The following is a 22,737-nucleotide window of genomic DNA, read 5'->3' on the forward strand; positions in this document are numbered from 1 at the left end:
CGATGGGACCCCGGTCCTAGCAGTAAAGACACGGACGTTAAACCTTTTCTTGGAAACACACACACACACACACACACACACACACACACACTCTCTCTCTCTCTCTCTCTCTCTCTGCCCTGACCGTTGGCTGAAAGAATGTCCAGGAGCTCTGCCGACGGTGGGGTACAGCCTGGAGCCAGGCAGGGGCATAGACAGAGCACAGGCCTCCAGGCTGGCACCTAGTGGAGGCAGCGGCGTGCCCAGGACCCAGGCACTGAGTGAGCTTCTCGCCTGCAGCATTTGGCGGGAGGTTTGTGGTTTGCAGCGAAGCCTAAAACTGGGACTGAAGTGCCCATTGGGGAGACTTGGCATGGGGCTCGGGGGAGGGGGCAGGACAGTGTTCAGAGGCTGCAGCCTACTGCATCAGGTATCTGCCTTGCACTCAAAGGGGGGCAGTTCATCAGGCCCCCCAGGGACCTGTGGGGCTTTATTGCATGTCACCGAAAACCAGAATGGGAGAGATCCCAGGGAAAGGCGCTTGGTGTGTGGCCATGCAGGGTGGGGGCAGGGCGGGAGACTGCATGTGCTCCCCCTGCCTCCAGGCCCTGCTTAACCTGGGGACATATGTTAATAACACCATACAGTGGAAATGTATAACTTCATGTTGCCATACATACATTACAAGGCCAATAATGATCAGCAAATTATGAGTTTTCAAATGATATCTTGCAAGGCATACTGTGTACAAAGATTATTACAATAGCGTGTGAATACAGGGGCACAATCTGTCAGTGACAAGTGACAAAAAATGGATAGAGGCGGATGGGTGACAGCTTGATCAGCTGTTTCAGGTTTAATTGGCTTCTAAGAAGTGTGATGGCTATTCTTTTGCTTGCAGCTTGTTGTGGCTTATTGAGTCTTCTTGGCTCCTGGCAAGCAGGGACAAGGGGGAGAGAGTTTGGGGTGAACAGCAGGCTCATCACAGTTCCAGAACCCAGAGTGCACGCTGGAGGGATGTAGCCACATAGTGTGCTGGGCTTCTTTTAGGGATTGGCTTCTTTTGAAACAGAATAGCTTAATTTTTTTGCTTATTGTGAAAGTCGTGCGCTTACTGACAACATGCAAAAGTTGGCAACCCCTAGTTTTAGTGCACGCACTAGGGAAAAGGCGATGTCATGTGCTGCAGTTCAGGATTACCACAGGGGAGAGAAAGTCCAGATCCGTGAGAGAGAATTATTTAGTGCAGCAGGACAGAGTGGCCAAAATCATCGTAAGAGAATGCTACGCTGAAAGGCACTTGTGAAGGGTCTGGTGACAGGCAGTGACAAAGTTAGGACTGGCCTTTGTGAGGAAAGAGCCAAAAAGAATTTCCTGCATGGAAAGGAGATTTGCTAATAATGCCAATTGCAAGTATCAAGTCAGATTTACAGCTCAGATCCAGATGGGAAGGTGAGTGAATCTACAATGATGAACTCTGCAGACGGTCATTGAATTTGCCAAAACACAGCTTCTATAGTTACTTTTATGTTCCATTCCCAAGCTGTTTGCCTGCTCCAGGGAGGTGTAGGGTGAAATGTAAAGCAAGGTCTCTAGGAAGTTGTGGCTGTTCACAGCCAGTATAACATTTTCAAAAGTAATGACAATGATGAATTTTGGGTTATATGGTTCATTTCCCACTGTTAATGAGTCCCATGCTGAGCAGCTGAAATGTGGACTGAATCATACGGCTGAGCTCATGGCTAGTTTTCCTCCTACTGTTCCACTAGTTTTCTTCCTTGTTCTTGCCATACTGAGCTGATCCAATACCTTATCCTGTGACTTCTTTTAAAACAGAAGAGGGAAAGTCCTTTCATGGATCAGTAACTTAAAGTGCTGAACACTGGAAAACATAATCCTGACTCTGCATACAAGATGGTGGGATCTAAATTTACTGTGATTGCTCAATGTACCGATCTTCAAGTCATTGTGGTTAGTTGTCTGAAAATATCCACTCGGTGTGCAGCGACAGACAAACAGCTAGAATTCAAAACTCTGAGGAAAGGGACAGACCAAACCGTGAATATCAAAATGCCGCTGTATAAATCCATGATACACCTACGCCTTGAATACTGGGCGCGGTCCTGGTCACCCCATATCCAGAAAGATATACTAGAATTCGGGGGGGCCTCTAAGTAAGGTGGGGAGAGAGAGCTGGCTCTGCAGCCCCAGCAGGGGAGAGGCTAAGGGCCTTGGGCAGCCAGCCCACAGCACCGCCCAGACTGCGCCACTGCCTGCAGCCCTCAGAGCATGTGGCAAGGTGCTCCTGCGGTGATTTAAAGGGCCGGCTGGGGGTTTCCATCCACCACTGGATTGGCTCAAGAACAGACCCTTGTGAGACCCCATTTCAAATGCCTCCTTTGGAGGCCAGCTCCCCATTTACAGGTACTTTCCGAAATCCATCAATTACACATTTTCATCCATTTACTAAGGTTGCATTGATGAATCCCAAATACAGACAGGGCCTGACTCACTAAGGACTGTGCAAAGGAGCTGAACCTCACGCACGCTAGACGTGCACCTACCGTTCTACAACTAGCGTGTGATATGAACTGAATCTGTAGCAACAAACACAACTGAGCTTTATTCACAGTGCAGTTTCCCCCGCGACAGCGGTCAGGGGCTCCCTGCAGCATGGTTACAGCCATGGCCAACCCGCAGCTTTTCCCTCGCGAAGCTGGCCCTGTGCCCCTAAAAATGGCCCCCGGCTCCCTGTGCTCACCAGGCCGGCGGGGAGCTGTCTGGTGCAGTGATTCAAAACGGCGTCGGCCGATGGGAGCCTGATGTGGCCAAAAAGCTGAGTCTTTTAAAAGGGCAGCATCCCTCTCCCTTTTTTTTTTGGCTCAACAAAAATTGCTTAAAAAAAATTCTGGTGCAGCTCTTCACATTTTTTCCGCTGCTGTTTCGGCTCTTTTTGTTTAATGGGTTTGGCCACCCCTGTTATAAATCAACAGCTACCAAGCTGCTCCTACCATTGCATACTAGGGAAATCTGTGAGCAGCAGCACAAAGAATAGTACCTACAGGGCATTTCCAAGGAGCAGCAGGTACTGTACTGTGATGTGCAGAGAGGGGAGGAAGGAATACAGGCTACACAGGTTACACAGGTAGAGTGTCCACTCTATGCTGCCTAATTTGAGTCAAGCGGATTACAGGAAGACAACTATGTATTGCCCTAAGTGCTAACAAGGAAAAAACACTAGTTTTCTATTGAGTGTTAACCAACTTGAGTGTGGACACAAAGCCATGTTTATAGTTAAACACATAACTAACAGATTGCAAAATTAAAGTCTTAACAAGGTAGTGAAAAGTCAATTATGGGAAATATAGTGTATACACATCTATACTTGTGTACTTGACATCAGCTATGTGTGCTTTCATGTAGCTTTTCTCCTGTGTTTATTCACCACTGAAAGATTTACCCAGTGTTGCTTGGGTCCTTAGCTGAAATAAGTTTTGTTTTTCTTTATTGAAATCATTGCTCTAGAGTAGGGCTGGGGAGGAGGGGTTCAGGATGCAGGCTGCCCTAGGGAGAGAGGACAACTCCAGCCTTCTGTCACTACAATAGTTTGGGGCCAGAGGAGAAACACTTATTTATGGCTGCTGCAGCAGACTCCACCGGGAGAGCGGTGTAAGTACCATGGCTGGGGGACAGACAGATAGACAAACAGACAAAGTCTCTCAAATGTATAGTAGATCATAGAATAATAGGACTGGAAGGGACCTCGCGAGGTCATCGAGTCCAGCCCCCTGCCCTCAAGGCAGGACCAAGCTCCGTCTACACCATCCCTGACAGATGTCTATCCAACCTGTTCTTAAATATCTCCAGAGAGGGAGATTCCACCACCTCCCTTGGCAATTTATTCCAATATTTGACCACCCTGACAGGAATTTTTTCCTAATGTCCAATCTAAACCTCCCCTGCTGCACTTTAAGCTCATTACTCCTTGTCCTGTCCTCAGAAACCAAGAGGAACAAATTCTCCTTCCTCCTTGGGACACCCTTTTAGATATTTGAAAACCGCTATCATGTCCCCCCTTAATCTTCTTTTTTCCAAACTAAACAAGTCCAGTTCATGAAGCCTGGCTTCATAGGTCATGTTCTCTAGACCTTTAATCATTCTTGTCGCTCTTCTCTGGACCCTTTCCAATTTCTCCACATCTTTCTTGAAATGTGGCGCCCAGAACTGGACACAGTACTCCAGCTGAGGCCTAACTAGTGCAGAGTAGAGCGGCAGAATGACTTCACGAGTTTTGCTTACAACACACCTGTTGATACAACCTAGAATCATATTTGCTTTTTTTGCAACAGCATCACACTGTTGACTCATATTCAACTTGTGGTCCACTATGACCCCTAGATCCCTTTCCGCCATGCTCCTTCCTAGACAGTCGCTTCCCATCTGATTGCTCCTTCCCCGGCAGGCGCCCAGCTCGGCCGGTTGGAAGCGCTCGGACAGACTCGCGGACACGTGACCCGCTCTCGGTGCGTGCTCTGGGCAGCTCATGCCTCGTGGCCCCCCCCACCCCCGGTCCCGCGCGGGGGGTTCCGGCCCCTCCCCCGGCAGATCACGGCGGGTGACGTCACATCCGGCCCCCGGTCGGCGCGGAGCCGGTTGGAAGCGGTTCCGCCGCGCGCCGCCTCCCAGGAGCGCGCAGCCCGGCCCGGGCCCGGCCGCCGGCATGGGGCGGAGCTAGGCGGGGCGCCGGTGAGTGCGGGGGGGCAGGGGCCGGGCTGGGGGCGGGGCTTGGGGGTGCAGAAGGGGCTCCGGGCTGGGGCAGGGGGTCAGGGCCCTGGCTGGGGGCGGGGCTTGGGGGTGCAGGGGGGGTGTCTCTGGTCTGGGGCAGGGGGTCAGGGCCCTGGCTGGGGGCGGGGCTTGGGGGTGCAGAAGGGGCTCCGGGCTGGGGCAGGGGTCAGGGCCCTGGCTGGGGGCGGGGCTTGGGGGTGCAGAAGGGGCTCCGGGCTGGGGCAGGGGGTCAGGGCCCTGGCTGGGGGTGGGGTTTGGGGGTGCAGAAGGGGCTCCAGGCTGGGGCAGGGGGTCAGGGCCCTGGCTGGGGGCGGGGCTTGGGGGTGCAGAAGGGGCTCCGGGCTGGGGCAGGGGTCAGGGCCCTGGCTGGGGGCGGGGCTTGGGGGTGCAGAAGGGGCTCCGGGCTGGGGCAGGGGTCAGGGCCCTGGCTGGGGGCGGGGCTTGGGGGTGCAGAAGGGGCTCCGGGCTGGGGCAGGGGGTCAGGGCCCTGGCTGGGGGCGGGGTTTGGGGGTGCAGAAGGGGCTCCGGGCTGGGGCAGGGGTCAGGGCCCTGGCTGGGGGTGGGGCTTGGGGGTGCAGAAGGGGCTCCGGGCTGGGGCAGGGGCCAGAAAGCTGGAGAGGGCTGAGGCAGGAAATTGGAGCCATAGAGGCTCGGGGGCAGGCTGTGGATGGGACTTACCTCAAGCAGTTCCCAGAAGCAGTGGCAGGTCCCCTGTTTGGCTCCCACAGGTGCCACTCCCATTGGCTGCAGCAGGGAGCTGTCAGGATCCCTTTTCTACTGGGTGTTCTGCTTAAAAAAGAGACACCTGGTCACCCTGATGGACACTGACCAGCCACGTGGCTGTGGGGGTCCCAGCTGCCAAAATGAACAGGCTCCTGGACAGTACTGCTGACTTTGGGGCAACTTCTTCCCAAGTCTTTCCATCCGTTTGAAATGGCCCAGAATTGACTGTGCATGATGCTGTGTGAGGCTGTTCAGTTCAGCTGCAAACAATGGCGTTTGGTCAGCCTGCTTTTACCTCTCCGTAGGCAGTCACAGATGGTTGTGAGTCGCCAACTTTCACAATGCAAATAAGCAACACGACTTTCATAACGAGCCAAAAAACAAACAAACCCCATTTTAAACAAGACCAAAACAAGCCAGTCCCTAAAAGAACCCCAGCGTCCTCTGGGACGGTATCCCCAGGGCAGCATCGGACCACCTCCGTGCTCTCTCCAGCCTGTGCTGTCACAATGCCTTGCTGGATAATGGTTATCCATGGGTGGTTTGACACCCTGCCTGAGTGTGGGTTACTTTCCTCATTGCCTCTGGAGAGCTCATTTCTGTCTGATTCCTCAATTTAAAGCATGTTTTAGTGACCACTGTACAGCACAATTCTCATAACTTCGCATGCATTAATGATTAGGGCCCTACCAAATTCATTGTCCGTTTTGGTCAATTTCAGTTGAACTTTGAAGTAGGAATAAGATCCTCCGGAAAAGGGCACTTTTTCCAGAGGATCGGGGCCAGTGTAGACGCTCTTTTCCGGCTTTTTTAAAAGCCGGAAAAAAGCGGCGGACATTTTTATTTAAATGCCGCGGGGGATATTTAAATCCCCCGCGCATTTCCCTACTACGACTCATGAAATTTACATGCCCCTTCCGGAAAAGGGGCCAGTGTAGACGTAGCCATGCAGCTTTCAGCAAATCATAATCTTTCCCCCATACCTTCCAAGGCATGCTGTACATGTAAGATCATACACAATCATTTGCACACGCAACCATCTGAAAATAAAAATATTGCCCTTTGTATCTACACTTAGGGAATGATTAATATACTACTGCTTAAAGATTAGATCAGCACACTGGGTGTTCTCTCTATGCCACTGGTTCACAGGGGTTTCTTAGGCAAGTCATTTAATCTCCCTGAGCCAAATTAATTGTGATTTGTTCCAGCGAATTCTCATCCTCCACTGCCCCCAGCCAGGCTCCCTTCCTCAGCCCGGTTGTGCGTCCCAATGGTCCTGTGTCTGGCTCTGCACCCTCATCTCCATTGGCTCCTTCCTTCCATTCTCCTATACATCTCTGCCCACCTGTGCCCCCCGCTCTTTTCCTTTCCCAATCCAGCCCCCCCTATTCTCAGCCCGGTTCTGCTGTCCCCTTTCATCCAAGTCCCGTGCCAAGCTTTACCCCCCCAATCCAAGCTTGGCTCCTCCCTTTCCCAGACTGGGTATCCAGATATCTCCCCGCTCCTGTTTACCGCTTGTCTCCTCCTGCCATCCCCTGTCTGGCTCTCCCCTCCTTCCTTTCACAGGGATAGAACCGTATACTCACAGGACACTAGAACTGGAAGGGACCTCGAGAGGTCCAGTCACCTGCCCTTGTGGCAGGACCCAGCACTGTCTAGATCATCTCTGATAGATGTCTATCTAAGTTGCTCTTAAATATCTCCAGAGATGGAGATTCCACAACCCCGCTAGGCAACTTATTCCAGTGTTTAACCACCCTGACAGCTAGGAAGCTTTTACTAATGTCCAACCTAAATCTCCCTTGCTGCAGTTTAAGCCCATTGCTGCTTGTCCTGTCCTCAGAGGCCAAGGAGAACAATTCTCTCCTCTCCCCCCCCCACCACCCTCCAACACACTCACCCTTTTAGGTACTTGAAAACCGCTCTCATGTCCCCTAAACAAGCCCAGTTCTTTCATGATGATGCAGACAGTTTCACTTCTGGACCAAGATAAGTTGCAGCATAGCAGTGATTGTTGCTGCTATGGCCAACCCGGCTCCTTTCCCCGGCTGTGCCACCTTTGTACAGCTGCTCCGACTCATCCTCCTCCTGCTCCTGTGCTGTCCCTGCTCCCCTGCTTCCTTTCCACCTCATCCAACCTCCCTCACCTGCTCACCCCTCCATTCCCTACCCTTCTGCCAAGCCGCTCTGCAGTAGGCGCTGAGACCAAGAATGTAACCAGGCAGGAAGTAGGAACCAGGAACTTTACGTTGCTTAAAACGCAGTCACCTCCCCCACCTGTGTTTCACCCACACAGGTAGCTGGAGCCAAATGCCAATCACCAGTGGAGCTTTCTGACTGGCAGAGGATAGGAGCCAATTAAAAAAAAAAAAAAGCCATAAGCGACTGTAAAATTTAAAAAGCCCAAGCCCAATAAGCCTAAAACAAACCAAATTCTTGCTTATTTTCCATGGTTTTGGTAGTAGCCAGGAATAGCCTGTCTTGCCATTCACAATCTTGTTCTGTCAGCCTCTAAGTAAGGAAGTTACTGAGCTATGCATATTACATTGCTAGACTTCATTCAGAAAATGTAGCTGATAAACTAGTCTTCCAGTATTCAAGGCAGCGTTTTTCCACTTGCATGTTCATTTGGCAAGAACCCATTGGTAAATGTGGTAAATACTAATGCTGGTAGTGTTTCGACATGGTTGTTCAGACACAGATCCCTATGGTGCTTAGTATGGGTCTTTGTTCTTTTGTGATAATTAGACTTGGAATTATTTGTAGTGAGCCTACAAATCATTATTTAACAGCTTCAGGTTGTACCTCCCTACCAGAGAGCCGCAGGCCTGGGATTCCCGCGGCAGGGGGAGCTGGTGGTGTGGCCAGGAATGGGGTGGCCAGGAGCCCCACAGCAAGGGGGCTCTGGCATTGTAGGGAGCCCCTCGGTGCGACTGGTTGCCTCGTGTCAGGGTGTGTTTTGGCAGCACGGCCAGGAGCGGAGCCGGTGGAGACTGGTGGCAGGGACCTCCCCTGGTTCAGCAAATTCCCTTGTTCCGGGCTGGACCAGGGAGATCCAACCTGCATATGGATTTATTTTAAATTGAAATATCTATTGGTAAATGGGTAGTGTAATACAAATAATATTGTTTTTAGTGGTACAGTGGACCATCCTTTAGTTGTAAGTAGTAAATCTACTTCGTCTGTTGAGGGATCGTCTAAGCTACAAGAGTCAAATTATAGCCTTAATTTCTGCACATTTAAGGGTACATACATATTTTCCAGTTTCAACATTTCTCTGCCACGTGCTTATATTTATTTTAGTAGGTCCCCTCTCCTACTGCCATCCTTCAGTTTTCTTATTACCTACTTGCTGTGTCCCAGACTGACTATCTGAATTTTAGGTAGCTTTCAAAATATTATATACAGGCAGTCCCCGGGTTATGTACAAGATAGGGACTGTAGGTTTGTTCTTAAGTTGAATTTGTATGTAAGTCGGAACTGGTACATATTGTAGGGGAAACTCTAGCCAAACATTTCTCCAGAGCTCAGTTTTATTCTCCCACACCTCACTTCCTTCAGTCCTTTATTCTCAAGCTGAGGTGTCTGCTGAGAAAAGCCGCTCCGCGTCTCCCTGGTCTGCTGGAGGGGGGGGGGGGCGCTAGCTTTGCATCTCTCTGGTCTGCTGGGGGGAAGCAGCTAGTGCGGGGTTGCCTCACCCCGTTTGTAAGTAGGGATCCGATGTAAGTCGGATCCATGTAACCCGGGGACTGCCTGTACAACACTTAGACATAGTAGTCTTTTGGGGTTTCAGTTCTGGTGAAGGATCATGGTAACCCTTGTATGTCCAGGGCTCCTTGTATTTTGCCGCTCAAATAGGAGAATTTCATAAAATTGGCGTATAACAAAAGGCTTAGTTGAAGTGATGATGAGGAACAAGAGAAGCAGAGCTACAAAGTGTGTTAGATTTACTTACCTTTGGAATTTAACTGAATTTAAATTTATTTAAGTACCAATCTCATTTGTCTGTTACTTAGGTGTAAAAATAACCTTTAAACTGGGACATTGGGAATGCTTTAATGGAACCTGTGAAATGAGGCAGGGTAGAATGGTTTAAGTCAAGATAATGATTTAAATCATTAAGTGGAAAGTCTTGATTTTAAATCAACTGTTCTAATCAACTTTTCCATTTAGACTTCAGTTACTTTCTAAAGAAAGGTGCATTCTCATTGGTTGATAAAACCATTGAAATATGTTAACTAGAATTTAATTAAACACAAAGTAGCATATAACATTTATTTGTATTGAACAAAACAGCCTTAATTGTCTTTACATAAACGTTTCTTATCCAAACATATTTCACATTTACAACTAATTTATAAGTTTAGGCCTTAACTTATTTTGTATTAAACCTGTTTAAAATGAAATACAAATTTGTTTTAAAAATTACCTTATTTAAATGACAAAATAAAAAAAATCCAGTCTAACTAAAATAATCTGATTTTTTGATTGTTTCAGAGAAAATCATAGATTTTCATCCAGCCTGAAATGAGGTCTTTTCTGTTCAAAAAAGTTGTGGTGCGTTTCCCCTGTGTTAGCATTCTTGTTTAAGAAGTGATTTCATCAGTGACTGCAGCTATGTAGATCTAAAGTGTACCTATATCTATTTAAGAGGGTCCACTTGAGGGCTAGGTTTTCCACAGATTTATTTAAATTTAGTACTTTTTGTATTTGGGTGGTGACAGGCCAGCCTGGGAAGGCAAGCCCCAGCCCCGCCCCCTTCCACCCAAGGCTTTCAGGTCACATGGAGAGCCACAGCTGCGGAGTTGCAGCCCCATCCCTCCTCAGCAGCTGGGGAAAGCCTGGCTGCCGTGTAGTGGCCAAATGCATCCCCAGCGGTGGGGAAAAGCTGGGCTGCCATGTAGTGGCTTATTGCTTCCCGGTGGCTAGGCTGCTGAGCTGGGCTGCCTTCCCTGGTGGCCAGACAGAACCAGGCTGCTGCGCTGCAGCCCCAGCCTTAGGCAGTCGGTCATGTAGGCAGTTTTGGGAGGGCTGTGCCCTCCATCGCCTACATGACGGACCACCGATGACTGCATTCTAGAATCATAGAACACTAGGACTGGAAGGGACCTTGAGAGGTCATCTGGTCGGGTCCCCTGCCCCCATGGCAGGACCAAGCACCGCCTAGACCAGGTGTCTCCAGCTTTTTAAAGTATGAGAGCACTTTTTGAAGTTAAGTGCGATCCAGGATCTACCTCAAACCCAAATACCTTTATGCCTCTTCTCCATGGCCCCGCCCCTGCTCACGCCACCCTTCCTCCCTCCCTCCCCCATCCCTCCTCCCTTTCATCAGGCAGGGGCAGAGGGTTGGGGTGCAGGCTTTGGCCTTGACTAAGGGATTTGGAGTGTGAGAGGGGCTCTGAGCTGAGCCTGGGGCAGAAGTTGAGGGTGCAGGAGGTGGTTCAGATTAATGCTCTGTAAGGGAGTTTGGGTCGGGGGGAGGGGCTCGGGGCTAGGGTAGGGGCTTGGGGTGCAGGAGGTGGTACATGACTGGGGCAGGATTCAGGATGCAGGCTCCAGCTGGACACTGCTTACCACAGGTGGCTTCTGTGTGGTGGGGCGGTGGGGCAGAGCCAGGCTCACCCCTGCCCTGGCCCTGCACCACTCTCAAAAGCAGCCAGCAAACTCCCCCCATTCCAAGTCCTGTTATGCCCCACAACCCCATTCTGTGGAGATAGGGGAACAGCTCCAAGGCAAAGGGCAGGAGTTGCACAGCAGTGGGGAGAAGGGCAGCTGAAGTGTCTGCACTTGATAGCCTCCTGGCCAAATCAGTTGAGATCACCTGTCAGAGGCTCCAAGATCTACTGGTAGATCCCGATCTACTGGTTGGTGACCACTGGTCTAGACCATCTCTGGCAGGTGTCTGTCCAATCTGCTCTTAAATATTTGCAGAAATGGAGATTCCACAACGCTCCCACCGGGCAATTTATTCCAGTGCTTAACCACCCTGACAGCTGGGAAGTTTTTCCTAATGTCCAACCTAAACCTCCCCTGCTGCAGTTTAAGCCCATTGCTGCTTATCGTATCATCAGAGGCCAAGGAGAGCAATGTTTCTTCCTCCTCCTTATAACAATCTTTTAGGCATTCTGTACATTCTAAATGCTACCATTCTGGGGTAAAACATGTCTCTGATAACCGTAGACAAGTGACTTATCACATTTTGGGATAAATCATGAAGAAAATGATGACCATTTGAAACTTTCTGGGAATTGTAGGTGAGCAGAATGTAATTAGCTAAGGTTAGATTTAGACTGGGCTCTGGTTGCTTATACTCTTGCATAGTATCCGTGTTTTAGTGATTACAGTAGATGCAAATACTATTTGGTAGGGAAGAACACTACTTCGTTCATCCCCCTGAATTTTCTCCATCCAAGTCTGATAAAATGAGAAGTGAGGGGGTATTCTGCAGCAAACTCCTGAGGAAAACTGCTTTGATAGTTTGTGCTTATGTGAAGTGCTTTTCGGGCATCAACAAATCCAATCAAAAGTATGTAATAGCTACATGAGAAACAAATGGATTTGAAGAATGCAAGCTTCAGTAATATCTTGGCTCTTCAGCAGCTTGACACAGTTGTTAATGTAAAATGCTTTAAATTTCTCCAGCGTCATTTATCGAACTACATATATTAGTTATTCAGTGACTCAGCACTTCTAACCCCAGATATAACTTACATTAATGTTTGCCTAACTCTGTTGTGGGGTAAAGTATTCTAGTGGCAATAACAAACCCCTTGAACTTTGTTCCTTGATTAAACTGCATCTTTAAGTATAACTAGGGCAATCCTGCCACTTTCTCATCACATCACATACCTTCTTACTGTTCAGTAACCCCCAGTTTATACCTAGGCAACCACAAGTTGTGGGTAACTTTTGCAAGAAATGTGTTTCCTGTAAGAAACCTTCATACCTGCTTCAGTTTTGATAGGATATGTTCAACTTAAACTCACCTGATTTTAAGGGTTTAAGATTTTTCACTATTTACTTTTGTTTTCAAATTTATTTGAAAGCATCTATTCTGACTGGCTTCTAGCATTTATGTAATTGAATTGTGTAATCCTGGATGATAATACCAAACCACAAGTATTTAACCTCAGACTACATTCTAGTAGCAACAGCACAGCAAAACCCTCTCTCTCAAACATCCACCCCCATCCTGCATCTCATCTCTTTAGCAAAGGCCTGGGAGAGCTTGCAGGATCTTATGACTGTCAGTAAATCAAGATTTTGCCAGGCCAAGGAGAAGCTCACATTCAAGCACTGAGGACCCTTTAAGGGAAATGCCTGGCCAACAACTCTTCAAATCACTGCTGCCCTTGGGAGTTGTTGCAGTGTGTCACAGGGCAGAGAGATACTGAAACCTAGTTAGAAGCTAGTGCACTTGCTGAGCAGTGTGCTCTCACTGTGCCTGGCCTCTGGGTAGGTGAGCCCTGCATTCTGCACTAAAGTGTGCTGAACACCCACGCAGCACCAGCTTAGGGTGTTACCTGAATAATTCTCACATCTCTTGTGCTTGATTTTGTCATTCAGAACAAATGGCAAATCTTAGCAGTGTTCTTTGAATTCCTGGGTAGTTTCTTCAGCAACTGAGACTAAATAGACGTCCATGTTAACACCTTCAGTCTGCTCTTTGCATCTTCCCTTCCTTTTCTGTACCGACCTTTGGTAATCACCAGTCAATCCCACCTTTGCATTATTGATCAACAGCTTGCATGCCTTCACTACCTTTGCAGTCAGAAACCACCGCATTGTGAAAGCCGAAAGATAAGATGAGCTAGGTAGCTTTGCACAGAACAGTATTATTGGATACCCAGTCCAACTTCCAGAAACTCCCAAATTCTGGAGGGCCAACGCTCCTTACAAGATACAGCTTTATCTGCTGCACCCCCCTCTCCACATGAACATCGTTATGGTTTATTAAATGAACTAGTCATGCCTTTGTCATCAGTAGTGACTCCTTCAAGGCTTCTATTTTAGACAGTTCTAAATTTTTGTTTCTTCATAAGAAAATGAAGGGCCATGATATTTTCATCACTTCCCTTTTAAATTGTTAGACTAGTTAGTTTATTAATGAATTCTAATTTTTATTTTTATTAAACATAAAACACTTTGTCACTATATCATCACGCAATTACTTTAGAATGTCACACAAGTACTAAAAATGAAAAGCCAATAACATCCCCTGAAAAACACCACTATACTGGGTTTTTAACAACATTTTTTGCTCCTAATAGTATGTTCTATACTTAGTGATTATAGGGTCAGACCACGTGAGTTACCCAAGCCTAATGTTTAGTTGTTTTCACTTGTGGTTTATTAAAATATGATTGTATTTTCAATGCTTAAAAGTCCAGTTCATTTATTGTGTAGCTCTAGTTAAACCAGCTGCGATGGCATTCATCACTTTCTTTGTTTGACAGGGCAACTGAAATTGTAACTTCCAACTATTATTTTAAGACCTTCCCACTTTTTTATAGCAGGGGACTCAGCTGTTGACTCTAGTCTGCACTGACTTTCCAGACAGGTTAGCCATGCTTTTTCTGTGAACAGCTGCATTTGAGAACATTGCTGCTTTTTTTTCCAATTACTTTTTAGAATAAAATTAACTTATTGAGCATTGTCTTCTCTAGAGTAGATGATGTCAGCACTTTTTAGGTTGTGAAAAACAGCTGGCCAGGTTGGTTTTATTCTCTTTGTAACCTTGTTGAAGGTTAGATACTGTAAGTTGCAAATACTTATGCTGCTGCTGTTTGTGTCTGTGTGAATCTTTACTCTTTTCTTCCTTTGGGATTTATTGGCACTTGATATTTTCACCTGGACCGAGCTCTAAAATAACACAAAGTTCTGTAGTAAGGAATACATATTTGGGGATTTTGTAAGGGAGAGGGGTGTTTTATAGGCCAAGAAGCTCACCTGAACTTGCTCCAAGAGTGTTGAGTGTTTTTAGAATCCCCGGGACCGAACCTTTGTCAGTGCTGCTGCTGCTGTGTCATCCTAAGGGCTTGGCTTGGTGGGGACTTCCCTCTCCCTGTGCCTGTGATCCATCTTTGGTCACGTCCTGCAGCCACTGCCATGACAACCCCAAGGGCAGGCAGCATGTCCTGCTTTGCTGGATGCTATTCCTCAGCGGAGCAGTGTGGTGTGGACTCATTGGCATGCTTGCTCTGCAGCACACAGCGTGTGCCGCAAGGTGGGCGGTAGTTTGCAAGAGTGGGGCATGCAGCTATTGCTTTACTGACCCCTCCTAGGGTAGGAGGAGGGGATCAGAAACGACTCACGGCAGCCTGAGAGGGTCAGGGTATAGAAACTGTGAAATTTAGCATAGATCTTGTGTGGTTTTTAACAGATTCACTATTGATTGCAGGGGACATTTTAGGAAGGCAGAAATGTCATGATTGAAATAGGAGTTTGGTTAGCATTAGGATTAGCATTTCTAATCTTGTGAAAAATGGCAGGGTCTGGCCTAGGGTTGTTAAAAATCCTAACTGCTGAGATTGATTATAGAGCACTAGAACGGGAAGGGACCTCGAGAGGTCATCAAGTCCAGTCCCCTGCCCTTGCGGCAGGACCAAGCACCCTCTAGATGAGCTACTGCAGAGCCTGCAGCGAAGTTCCCTGGGAGTGGGGCCGTCAGCTCCTGCAGACCTGGCTCCACTCCCAGGGAGGAGGCGTCGCTAGTGTAACCAACACCCATACACATCTGCTTGTCAGTTAAATGGTTTGTCGTTTGCACGCCAACATCCCTAATCTGGACCTTTTTCTTCTTAGGGAGCGCCTCCAACAAGACAGTTCCCCGTGCGCCAGTCCAGTTCGGTACAGTACTGACTCATCGTCGTTGTTTGAGTTACCAGAGTCCCCCAAAGCACTCCACAGACAGAACAAGAGCGAGCCCCTGGGCAAAGGTCAAGTCAAGTCACCGACATGATTTCTTGTAGAAACTGATTTTTCTTGCATGTCTTCTCGCCAAATGTTGAGCTGGGCTGACCCTGCCTAAGCTGTGGGTCAGGGTCTGATTTTGATGAATGGCTGTAGCATACACCTGCTGTCTCGACTTAGAATCATGGAACCACAGAGCTGGAAGAGACCTCAGAAGGTCATCAAGTCCAGCCCCCTGCTCTAGGCAGGACCAATCCCAACAAGATCAACCCGACCAGGGCTTTGTCAAGCCGAGACTTAAACACCTCTAGGGATGGAGACTCCACTGCTTCCCTAGGGAACCCATTCCAGTGCTTCCCCACCCTCCTAGGGAAATAGTTTTTCCTAGTATCCGACCTGGACCTCATCCACCACAACTTGAGCCCATTGCTCCTTGTTCTGCCATCTGTCACCACTGAGAACAGCCTCTCTCCATCATCTTTGGAACCTCCCTTCAGGGAGTTGAAGGCTGCTCTCAAATCCCCCCTCGCTCTTCGCTTCTGCAGACTAAACAGACCCAACTCCCTCAGCCTCTCCGCATAGGTCATATGCTCCAGCCCCCTAATCATTTTGGTTGCCCTCCGCTGGATTTCAAAATGTCTTCACTCGTATCTGAAATTCGAAGTAGTAGAAATTACAGTGTGTGAAGTAGGAACCAGAGCACATAGCCAGCACAGTGCTGAAAAAGCCAGAGGTGTTGGGTTGTTCATTTTTGTAGCCAGTCATAAGTGTTCCAGCGCCTGCTGTTCTGGAAATGGTTTGTTTATGGGAAATGTCACTTTCCAGTGATACCCTTCCTTCCACTCTAGTTCCATTCTAACTGTTTAACTCTCACACCTCATCCATTTCTGCTCGTTGGTATTTCAGTTATCATTAAGTATTTTTGACTTTTCCAATGTCTGTCTCAGCAATGAATAAATGAATTTCTAGAACATGGTCTGCAAGGCGAGTTACAGATTTTTTTCAAGAGGAATAGTGATTTATCGTATCTATATTTTGTGGACTCGTATTGCTCAGGTTTTGATTTTCTTAGGTTCTTGTATGGCTCTTGTATTAGTATCTGAGTGCCTCAGAATCTTTTAATACATTTACCCCCCAAAATCCCTATGAGCTGGAAAAATGCTCTTATCCCCATTTTATAGATAGGGAACTGAAGCGCAAACACACTAAGGCCCAAATATGGAAACGTATTTAGGTGCCTAAATACTTCTTCAAATATCTGGGCTCAAATGACTTGTCCAAGGACACATAGGAAGTCCATAGCTGAGCAAAGAATTGAACATGGGACATGCGAGTTCTGTGCTAGAAACCTAATGGTGGGACCATCCTTCCTTTTCTAGAGGTCTTCAGAGCCTGCATCTTTGTCAAATACAAAAAGAGTAAGATTTCCCCCTTTTGCTTGGCTAAGGTTCATTTTAGGAAGTGGACATATACTGTTCTTGCCAGAACCATTGAATTCAACAACTTGTGCCTTAACAGAATTAAAGAAAACCAACGGGGGGAATGGTCTAAAATTTTCCTTGCTAAATGTCAGTCTGCTTTGGCTTCCTTTATGCTGGAGGAAGGCAGAACATTCCTCAATACACTGTAAAAGGAGGCACTTTTTAAAGCAGAAGCAACTTTCATGAAGAATTTTCTAAAAATTTACTTTCATTTCCATGAGGAAATATGATTTCTTTCCAGTGCTCCACTCCAAGACCCACATTATGTAGCTGCTGCTTATGTACCCACTACACTCTTTAAAGAAGTCTCTGAGGCCGCAGTCATTCGGATACTTGCACTGCCCCCGGCAGTCAGTTAAGCAGGCGTGTGCGGGCATACCTACATTACAGGTGCTAAATGATGCAGCTGTGCTGCTGTAGCACTGTAGGGGAGATGCTGCCAACATTGGCCGGAGGGGCTTTCCATTGATGTAGTTAATCCATCTCTCCAAGAGGCGACAGTTTGGAAGAATTCTTCCATTGACTTAGATGTGGCTACTTGACTGCAGTGCTCAAGGCTCAACAATTTTCACAGTGCTGATTGACATAGCTCAGTTGATCTCATTTTCAAGCACAGACCATTCCTAAATACAGGAAAGCTTGGGTATCCGGCATTGTGGGGGAATGAGGAGTGCTAGCCAATCAGGAATTCTGTGAACTTGGTGTTCCTGGCCTTTGTTTGTCTGGAGGTGGGTGACGAGAGGGATCACGGGAGGATTCCCTGTTGCGTTCCCTCCCTCCGGGCACCTGGCAGTGGCCGCTGTGGGCAGGCAGACACTGGGCTGGAGGGGCTTTTGGTCTGACCCAGCCTGGCCGCTCTCATGTTCTTCTTACCGATTACCCACCCTGTGCTGGGTCCCCAGTTGGCAGGCTTATCTGTTTTGAGAGTCCCGCTGCTGCCCCTGTGCCACCCCCTCCCTCACCTGCTCTCCTCCCAGTGGTGGATTAGTCATTGAGTCAAGGGATGTGCCTGGGGCCCTAGCCAAATGGGTGCCCTGCACCCTCACACACTCAGCCCCCTGCCCATTGTTTCTGTGGGGGGAGTACATGGGGTAGGTGGAGCAGGGCAAGCCCATGACCTTGCCCCCTGGCTGGCGTGCCAGGCAGGAACGGGTTAGCTCCAGACCTCACTGCCTGCTGGAGAACCGAGCAGATGGGCAGGCAGGGAGGGACAACTCGGGGGCCTGTGATGGCTGGGCCTGGATGCTAAGTGAATGGGCTGTGGCTGATCCCGGCCTACCCACGGCTGCATCCCAGCTTGGGTCTCAAATAGCTTTGGCATCGATTCCAGTTAGCTCTGGCATTGGTCTTGGTTACTAGATTGAAGATTGACACGGGGAGAGATCAGAAATGCCAGGTTCTCTCTGCGGAGCAAGGTGCCAGATAACGCTGCTTTGACTGTATTTGGAGGCGCTGGGCTTCAGGGTGTGAGCTCTTTGGGAGGGTGATTGTCTTTTACTACAGATTTGTGGGGCGCTGTGTGCAGCTGTCCCTTGAGATGGTTCATGCCTCCAGGCACGCTTGTAGTACAAATAAGCATGGCATGTGTTCTTCCACTGTTGAAAATAAGGCATGCAGTTCAAATAGAGCATGAAGTTGGATTTGCAGTTGACATGGTGAGTCTTAAAAGTGTAAATAACAGCGCCCAAAACTAAAACCTGTTGATTTGGTAGCTATTGTTACCTAATAATCTTTTCTTAGATAGTTGTTAGTTTGAATGTTTAAAGCTGTATGCTGAAATGTTTCCTCTTTCATGTTGTTGTATAGTAAGATAAAAATCAGGAGTTTCATTGAGGAAAAGTTACTTCCTTTGTTAAATAACCTACATAGCCGAGGATAAGGATCAGTTGCTGTTAGTCCATGGTGGTAGTCTGCTTGCAGCTCTGAAATAGTCCAGTACCTAACAGAAACTCAGTTCCAGCTTTTTACCCCAGCAGAAGAATGATACCTGTTAGTAGGGATGTAAAGCCATGTAACCGATCAAAATGGTTAACCGCAGGGCTTGGGCTGCCGGCCCTGCGCCAGGGACAGCAACTGGGGGGTGCTCCATTTGGATTGGGCACTGGTTACTGGGAAGCATCTCCCAGTAAGGGTCAGGGATGTTAAATAGCGATTTGTAAGCTAATAGAGTAGTTGATGGAATGTCCATTGATTAGTTGATAAGGGGGTTAGCTCCTAGGGTGGCGCAAGTCGGGACTGAGCAGTCCCGACTTGCGCTGGCTCCAGGACAACTGCGGCTCTGCTTTTTAAATGTAGTAAAAGCCATTAGGCTCTTACTACATTTAAAAGGCAGGCGCCGCAGTGGGGGTCCTGGCTTGCGCCAGGTCCCAGACCGCTGCACCTCTGCTTTTTCAATGCTTACTCTTACTACATTTAAAAAAGCAGAGCCGCTGTGGTTTGGGACCAGGTGTGAGCTGGAACAGCTGAGTCCTGGCTTGCGCCGGGTCCCCCGCTGTGGCTCTGCCTCCCCTACCCCCTCGCAGAGATGGTGCTGGGGGAACCGGCTCTGCACAGTCTAGGCTTATTGCGTAGTCGACTACGTGACTAGTTGCTTACATCCCTAGTAAGGGTGATGCTTACTAGGTAACTGGTTACCTGTTTACATCCCTACCTGCTAGTAACAGAGTGTACATGGCACAACCGCTGGGAGAGAATTATGAATGTGACTTAGACCTTGTCTACACTTGCAAGTTTTGTCACCAAAAAACCCTTTCTGGTGACAAAAACTGTTCCCATTGTGACACGATAAGAGTCGCGACATACCCCCATTTTTGGTGACAAATTGATTTAGGAAATTAAATAATTTTTCAAAGCTTTTTAGGTACTTAGGAGTCTAAATTCCATTGGTGATGGAATTTTAAGCTTCTAAAGGCCTAAATCTTAGGAAAATTATATTTAGGTTCCCATGTCAAGTATTAGGGTTCAGAATCTGTTTTCGGCAGACGGCAGTGGACCTATATTTTTCCATAAAATCCTTTTTTGTCACTTATGTTTTAATGCAACACAGGGTTGTGCTTTTTTTTTATAGTTTTACCTCAAAAATCTCATCACATTTCTTTGCTTTTTATGCCAATAGTGTAGGGTAAGTCTTGCATTTCTTGTTGAATTTTGGTTTTTCATGATCATCTAAGTACTAGAGATCCCTTGCAATCTCTACTGCTTAAATTTCTATATTCGGTTTAAGGATAACTTCTTAGAGTGGCTTACCTTATTTAAAATTGGATTTTGAGTGATCCCCATGTCAATTTCCAGAGGCCTAAGTGTTCCTTCTGATTCATTTGCTTGTTTTAAAACTTTGCATGACCCTTAAGTCTCTATGCCTTCTAACCTTCCTTCTTCACATACAAAACCCCCCTCGCAGTTTATGCCGACAGCCTTTTATTTATTTGAGAAAATAGGACCTCTCGATGCTTTTGCAAAGAACCCCGATTACTGCATCAGCAAAGCATGAATGAGTACAGAAATGGAGAGGGAATGTTCTGACCTTGAACATTCTCTTCTGCAACTGTCCCAAGATGAACAATTTTCCTCCTTTCTGCAGGTGTCTTATTTTTATTAGACTCCATTAGCGGTGGGATCAAAAGGCATTAGAGAAAAGTGTCAGGTTAGTTATTACTGGGCTATTTTAACAGTGAGTGGAACAATGTACAGTATTCCAGTGAATCTTTAGTTCTCACAATTTGTTTTGGTAAAATACCAAAACCAATGAATTAATTGACTGGATTTTTATTAAAAAATGCAGAAGCTAGAAGTGTCTTATTTCTTACCTCATCTTGGTGGAGGAGGTTATGTACACTCAGTTTGAATACCATCATAGAAGATTTAAGCAGATTGCTGTTATGCTGCCTTATTGCCTGCCTTCTTTTGTAGTAATACTTGCTGTCAGTCCAGGGTTATGCATTTTTCTCTCAATAATAAATAACATTTTCCTTGATCACCCTCCCGCCCCTCCAGCCAAAGCATTCTCATACTCTGCCCTGATGTAAGTGCCTCCTCAGCCCCGGATATTCCCTGTCACACCCAGTGGGAGCTCCCAAAGAAGGGTGGAGGCTATACCCAGACCCAGCCTTTATCTGACCGTGGCTGCTGGCTGGCCAATTGTAAAAAGAAGCTGTTCTGCTGAAGTCTGTTTATTGGTGCTGACCTGGAAGGATTCAAGTAGGCTGACCTATGCAGTCAAATGGAATAGGGTTCTCGTGAGATTGTTCGGTGCCACCTGTTTCTCTGAGGATTTGTCTCTATTGCATTACAAGCTGAAAGTTTCAGTTCAGGCTCAAGCCGAACCGTCCATCTGCACACAAATTGCACTTGCCCAGCGCTCAAATCTGGGGTCCCGGAATGCCGTAGAAGTGGTGGGTCTGACTCTGAGTTAAGCTGGGACCCAGAGTTCAAGCCCTATAGCTTTGCTGTGTAGAGAGCCTCCTGGACTCACGCTCTGGGAGTCCACAGTCCCACAGACCGACTTTGTGTCCTATTGGCCAAGCTTGATGCTCCAAAGTGATGTTTTCCCAAGCTGCACCATAAACCAAAGGCTAAAAAGGCCACATTTGGGGAGGTGCGAGGAAGTCTGGAATATGGGGCCTCATAATCTGGTGTAGAAGCTGGAGCCCCAATTTGGGACCCTGGGGGTGTGTCTAGACTACAGGGTTTTGTCGACAAAAGTGGACCTTTGTCGACAAAACTAAACCTGCATCTACACTACCGCTGAGTTCTGTTGACATAACGTTGACAGAACTCAGCAGTTTTGTCGACGCTGGTAAACCTCATTTTACGAGGAATAACTCCTTTTGTCGACAGAGTTCTGTCGCCAGAAGGCGTTATTGCATCTGCACTGTCCTTTGCGTCCACACTGTTATGTCGACAAAGCAGCTTGCTTTGTCGACAGAACTGAATGTAGTCTAGACGCTCTTTGTCGACAGAAGCTTTGTCGACAGTATCTGTCGACAAAACTTCTGTCGACAAAACCCTGTAGTCTAGACGTACCCTGGGACTATAAATGAGAGTAGGCTTTCAAACCCTAACTCTAAATGACAGATCTGCTAGCTTGAGATCTACTAACCCTGGCAGTGTAGACGTATCCCCAGATTCCTGGTATTCTGGACTGTCTGGTATCCCTACAGCATGCAGGGTTATCCACCAACTCCATGTATCAGCAAATCATTGTACTGGGCAGTATGTTGTAATTCTGAGCATCCTCCAGTTGCTAGATTCCTTAAGGGAATCATTCATGTGTTTTCCCCATTGTGAGAGGGCTCCCCCATTTCTGACAGGTTAATGTAGTTTTATTTGGGTTACTAGATTCTCCTCTTGAGCCACTAGCAACATTGGCACTGCTACATCTATCTCTTAATATCTCTCTCTCTCTCTCTCTAGGTATACCACCAACTCAAAAGTATAGAAGAAATACAGGTATTTGCATCTGGTCCACCTTACATGTTCGTTAAGGATAAGGTAACCCTTAGGTTCATCCTAGGTTTTTACTGAAGGTTGTTTTGCACTTTCATTGGAATCAAATGATTCATCTCATTGTTTTCTTTGCCAAGCCCCACTCAGCTAAGGGAAAGCTAAACTACAGACCTCTGATGTTAAAACTAAAAAAAACATGAATAGTCCTGCAGCACCTTAGAGACTAACAACAATGCAGATGGTATCATGAGCTTTCATGGGCACGACCCACTTCTTCAGGTGACTGGAGTTAAGGGGTTCAGGGTACAAATAAATAGCAGAGAAAGACAGGGGATGGGGAAGAAAAAATGGGAAAAAATGGGTGGGAAAATTGTCAGAGTGTCCCTGCTAAATGAGGCTAATGGAGTGG

At 47.4% G+C, this 22,737-nt stretch overlaps 1 protein-coding gene and 1 long non-coding RNA gene across 9 annotated transcripts in view; one reads left to right on the forward strand and one right to left on the reverse strand.

Moving 5' to 3' along the window:
• Positions 1-623: 623 nt before the first annotated feature.
• Positions 624-7,634, reverse strand: LOC142830825 (uncharacterized). Its single transcript, XR_012906344.2, has 3 exons — positions 7,391-7,634; positions 5,443-5,550; positions 624-2,013 (listed from the first exon to the last, which is right to left on the reverse strand). It is a non-coding gene; the product is annotated as an uncharacterized LOC142830825 (long non-coding RNA).
• Positions 1,411-22,737, forward strand: part of ATP13A3 (ATPase 13A3) — a 107,683-nt gene continuing 86,356 nt past the window's right edge. Inside the window, exons 1-3 of one of the 8 annotated variants that reach the window (XM_075938299.2) lie at positions 4,571-4,725; positions 15,295-15,428; positions 22,296-22,373. Coding sequence is in view for 1 of the 8 variants with exons in the window: in XM_089780683.1 (XP_089636809.1) it covers positions 1,424-1,431 (8 nt within the window). In the remaining 7 variants the exon portion in view is untranslated. Of the gene's footprint in view, positions 1,432-4,566; positions 4,726-13,645; positions 14,051-15,294; positions 15,429-22,295; positions 22,374-22,737 lie in introns of those variants that run through there. The other 7 variants (XM_075938300.2, XM_089780684.1, XM_075938303.2 and 4 more) reach the window with 7 other exon arrangements.

Source organism: Pelodiscus sinensis, chromosome 10, assembly GCF_052426305.1.
Source record: "Pelodiscus sinensis isolate ZL-2025 chromosome 10, ASM5242630v1, whole genome shotgun sequence".
In the NCBI taxonomy this organism is placed as follows: domain Eukaryota; kingdom Metazoa; phylum Chordata; order Testudines; family Trionychidae; genus Pelodiscus; species Pelodiscus sinensis.